Consider the following 4,800-nt stretch of genomic DNA (forward strand, 5'->3'; position numbering starts at 1 on the left):
TGCCATCTGAAAATTTCCGAGCAGACAATGTACCCACAGCTTTTTTTTTTCGGGCAAAAGCTTCAAATTTTTATTAGATAAGCAAAAGGCAAAGAAAAGTACATAAAAAGAAAACGGACTGTCTTCTTAGAGAGACAAAAACTCCTAATCTACCCACAGTTGTCAAAGCTAAGTACTAAGAATTTAGGTAGGTGGACAGAAAGGAGTCATTGGAAACATCAGAGTTATAATACAGATAGCTTGAGCATGAATTTGACTCTGCATCCATGAAGGATATGTAATCTGCACGCTATTCAGGGCGGCAACGAGAGATCATGTGGCATAGCATTGTCCATACATACTGTTGTGTACCCAGAAGACATAACTAGAGCATTTCATTCTCTCTCCCCTCTCTCTCTCTCTCTCCCTACCCCCCCCCCCCCCACACACGCACACCCATCACACCATACCCTATGAAACAACCATATGCTGCCCATCTGAAAACAGAAACCCAAGCGACGAGGCACCCTGCTTCCATACGAGCATTGTCTCTCGGCTGAAACACCAAAGAAAAACAAACGTGAGCATGGAACCAGAGGAAGATCCCTGCATCATATGGAAAAATGTTGTGAGGATGACCTGCACCACCATAAAAGCATCACCAAACCTCTATGCCATTGGATATTTAGCAATACATACGATCGAGAACTTGCAAGCTTCTACATATCTATGTGCTTTTACATATCCTTGACATTAAAGGGTATCCCAGTACTGTGAGAGTGTTTCACTGGGGCATGCACTTGTCCTCACATAATCACAGTAAGATGTCTAACGATCACCCCATACAACCTAAAGGAAAGAACACATTCCAATCAATCATCAAGATAAATGTTGAGGGGGACACAAAACGCTAATCTTGGAGGTCAAACTCGAGGCCTAGCTTCAGGAATATCACTAGATGTTTTGACCTGTGTAGAGCAGCTCAGGACATACAGAGCATTAAAAATCCCTGCACTACTCTTCACCATCTCTTGTCTTGATGGAAGCAGCAACTCACAGAACGCATTCCAACAGATCAGCGATGGGTACAGCAGACTACAAGTGATCATCATCTACTGCTGTGTTTGTTTCCTCTTCCTTTGGTCGGGCAATGCTGGAATCCATAGAATTTCTGGCTTTGTCTGATATGTCACACGTGTCGTTCCGACAGCTGCCTTGAAAATTCCAGGTTCCATTATGCTGGGGTTGCACCAAGCGATACTGGTAAGGCTGCACAACCCTCTTCTGGTATGGTCTCGTCAAATTGTTCTTGTGCGTTCTCCCTACACCATTCTGCTGAGGCTGTGCAAACCCATTCTGCAGAGGTCGTGCAAAACCATTCGCCTGAGGCCGTGATGAACGTTCCTCAGAAAGTGAATTATGGCAGTATCTGGCTATTTCTCTTGTGTTCAGCAAGGGCTCAAGAAACTTCACAACATCCCTCATGAGAGGCCTCACCTTTGGATCAGGGTTTAGACAACTTAGAGCTAAAGTTGTGGCTCTGTGAGCTCCTTTCATGGAATACTGACCCTCTAGACGAGGATCAAGAAGACGAAAAACTTTCCTTTTATCACTTAAGTATGGTCTGGCCCATTCCACCAGATTTTGCTCTCCGAAAGGTCTGTTTTTATCCACAGCTCTCCGTCCTGTCAGGATCTCAAGCATAACCACTCCAAAACTGTACACATCACTTTTTGCTGTCAGATGCCCTGCATATATACACATCAAAGGTGCTTTGTCAGGCTCAAAAGGAAGTTAACCAGTCTGTATCATCTGTGAGTTTCATCTAAACATGAGATCCCTAATGTCTGATGCATGAAGGATGATACAGAACCTGTTGCTACATATTCAGGAGCAGCATAACCGTAAGTGCCCATCACTCGAGTGGAAACATGAGTGTTATCGCCAATTGGTCCATCCTTTGCAAGCCCAAAATCTGAGAGCTTTGCATTATATTGCTGAAAAAACCAGAGTAAGACTTTGCATCAACATTATTTTCTCTTACTTGAAGTATACTAATTATCTTCCAACGATTAGAAGGAATGATACGCACAGAGTCCAATAAGATGTTGGAAGTTTTGAAGTCTCGGTAGATGACAGGTCTCTCCGCCTCATGCAAGAAAGCAAGTCCCCTAGCAGCACCCACTGCAATTTTAATCCTTATCGCCCAAGACAGAGAATGAGTATGACTACCGCCTGCATGAAATAACGCCAGGCGAGCTGGTAAGGAGCATGGAAAGAGAGCAATGTGAAAGTATGAGGAAGAGAGGAGGAGAGAGGAGGAGCTCACGTCTGAAGAGATGATTCTCCAAACTACCACGGGGCATGAATTCGTAAACAAGCAATCTGTGGTCATCTTCGGCACAAAAGCCAATCAATCGAACAAGATTGGCGTGGTGAAGCTGGCCGAGAAAGTGTACCTCTGCCTGAAAATTGCAACGGAGCCAAGGAATTGTATTTCAGCTTCAACACATACAATAAACAAGGCGATCGAGGCGACACAGTACAACAAACTGAGAGGGAAGGATCAGCACCAGCCATTCTTTGTGCCCTTGCAATCCTTCCAGATTGAGCTTCTTGACAGCTATCACCATGCCGGTTCCCGGACGGGTAGCCATGAATCCCTGCTCATCGATCCAGCCCTTGAACACGCAACCGAAACCTCCCTCCCCGAGGACGCTGTCGGGACGAAAGTTTCGCGTGGCGGCCTTCAGGTCGCTGAATGAAAATGCCCGTAAGCTACTGCTCGTAGAATGCCGCAAAGGATCTGCATCGTTCGGATTCGCCAAGCCGTTTCGAGAGCCGTTTTCCTTGGTCGTCGCTGGATGAGCTGCAGGGAAACAGGAGGCTGTTGAAAACGGGAGCTTCCGGAAAAGATTTACGCCGTGCAAAGAAACAGATGTAGTGCAAAAAAGGAGGAGACCTGAAATCTGGTGGCTACTGCTGCAGTGCGCAGGGCTCTCGGCTTTCACTTGCTCTCCCAAGCAATTGCCCATGAAAGCTCGCTGCAGTGGAATGCGCTACTGTTTGGGAGCACATCAAGAGGTGTTGGAATTCATGGATGGAGCAAGGGAAACGATCAATGGGGCGACGGAAAGCGAAGAGCAAACTGGCTTTTTCAAGCTGCAACGTCCATGCCAACCGCAAAGTCGAAAAGTCTAAGGCCTGAAAACGATCTACTGATCGAAAGAGCAAACCATCAACTTCTCACAAGATATCATTCCTTTGCTCCCCTCAACCAAAACCAGGATGGTGCTCTGCCTCGCCGTCGCTACCAAACCACGATAGTGCTCTGCCTTTCTCTCTGTGTCTCTGTCTCTCTAACTCTCCCTCTCAAAAGCTTCACGAGCTTCCTCTCAAAAGCTTCACGAGCTTCCTCTCCGTCTCCAAGCTTCAGGAGCTTGCAAACAACCAACGCTGGTGTCGCTCGTTCTGCCTCGCAAACGATCAATTTCCCCAGAACATATCATTCCTTCGCTCCCCGCAACCAAACCAGGACGGTCCTCTGCCGCTCCCTCGCTCCCTCTCTCTCTCTGTCTCTCCCTATGCAAACGATCAATTCCTCCTTTCCTGCCCTCAACCAATCATGCTCTGCATCTCTCTCAGTGAGAAGATATCATTCCTTTGCTCCCCTCAACCAAGGCACAATAGTGCTCTGCCTCTCTCTCTCTCTCTCTCTCTCTCTCTCTCTCCAAGCTTGAGGAGCTTGCACACACCGAACGCTGGCGTGGCTGCTTGTCTTCCAAGTTCCCTGCCTCGCTAACGTCGCCGCTGCTACCCCTACGGAAGCCTTAAACCCAAAATCACGGAAATGCACAATCTGTTGATTCCCCCCTACATCGCTATCAACGACATAAAAGCCGTGAACACAGAGATATCTCCGAGCAACCCTTAAACCCAGAAACATGAAATGCACAATCTGCTGCCTCGCGATCACGATTACCCAAAAACCGCGGAATGCATCAACTCCAGCTCCATCTCGCACGCTAAAATGCTTGTCTCTGGCAGTCTAGGCTGAGCTCTTGAGCACAGATGCGCCGTCTCCACTAGCGTAGTCTTCTCTCTCTCTCTCTCGCGCGCGCGCTGCTCGCTCGCTAGCTCTCTTTGCGCCGTTCTCTACCGCCCTCTTCTCTCTCCCCGTCTCTCTCTCTCTCCGGCCTCCCAGTCGCTCCCCTCGTCTATGGCGCTCAGCAAAATGAGCTCCGCGGACAGGAGAAGAGAAACAAGGCGAGCAGGGGGTGGAAGCAGGGAGGTTGACGCTTGTCTGAAGCACCTCAACCTCAAAAGAGGAGACTTGCTGTCCCCTTTTTCTTCTTTGTTTTGTCTTTAGAGAATTTTTGTTCATGCTTGTATCTTGGACTTGTCTTCCTCCACGTGGCATTGCTACAATGATTGCCACTCTGCACTCGTGGCCAGCCACCGTGCCACATGTTGGTCTAAGTGTGGCTGGCAGTCGCCAGTGGGTCCGCACTAGCAGGCAAGTCTCACTGCCCCATGGAGGGGGTGAACATGCTCTCAGGATTCAAGCCCACCATTGTAATCAAGCATTCTCGTTGGCCCAAACAATCTAACAACCATGGGATGATTGGTTTTGAGAGAGCCTTCAAAACCTCCCTTGAGCCTCATTAAATGAGACTTTGGACTTCATGGAGCTGCAATTTTACAAATCTTGGGTGGATGAAAATCTTTTACAAATAGTAATCTTAGATCTACCCAAATTAACTGCCCGAAATGAGAAACTGACACCCCAAGCCCGGGAAAGGGGGGGAGTTCAACTTTCCC

General features: G+C 47.9%; 1 protein-coding gene across 1 annotated transcript; it reads right to left on the reverse strand.

Moving 5' to 3' along the window:
* Positions 1–675: 675 nt before the first annotated feature.
* Positions 676–4,280, reverse strand: LOC147898120 (receptor-like cytoplasmic kinase 176). The gene is made up of 6 exons (XM_087378836.1): positions 2,942–4,280; positions 2,553–2,848; positions 2,309–2,444; positions 2,072–2,214; positions 1,853–1,976; positions 676–1,727 (listed from the first exon to the last, which is right to left on the reverse strand). Exons 1-6 carry the CDS (start codon positions 3,012–3,014, stop codon positions 1,075–1,077), a joined length of 1,425 nt encoding a protein of 474 aa, XP_087234962.1. The 5' UTR covers positions 3,015–4,280; the 3' UTR covers positions 676–1,074.
* Positions 4,281–4,800: the final 520 nt, after the last annotated feature.

Source organism: Dipteris shenzhenensis, chromosome 9 (assembly GCF_047967505.1).
Source record: "Dipteris shenzhenensis isolate YYH24624 ecotype China chromosome 9, Dip_SZ_1.0, whole genome shotgun sequence".
In the NCBI taxonomy this organism is placed as follows: Eukaryota; Viridiplantae; Streptophyta; class Polypodiopsida; order Gleicheniales; family Dipteridaceae; genus Dipteris; species Dipteris shenzhenensis.

Coding starts and splice junctions, on each gene's coding strand:
- LOC147898120 (XM_087378836.1), bottom strand. CDS start 3,014: ATGGGCAATTGCTTGGGAGAGCAAGTGAAAGCCGAGAGCCCTGCGCAC. Junction 2,849..2,941: donor CAGTAGCCACCAGATTTCAG/GTCTCCTCCTTT, acceptor GTTTCCCTGCAG/CTCATCCAGCGACGACCAAG. Junction 2,445..2,552: donor AAGGGCACAAAGAATGGCTG/GTGCTGATCCTT, acceptor TGCAATTTTCAG/GCAGAGGTACACTTTCTCGG.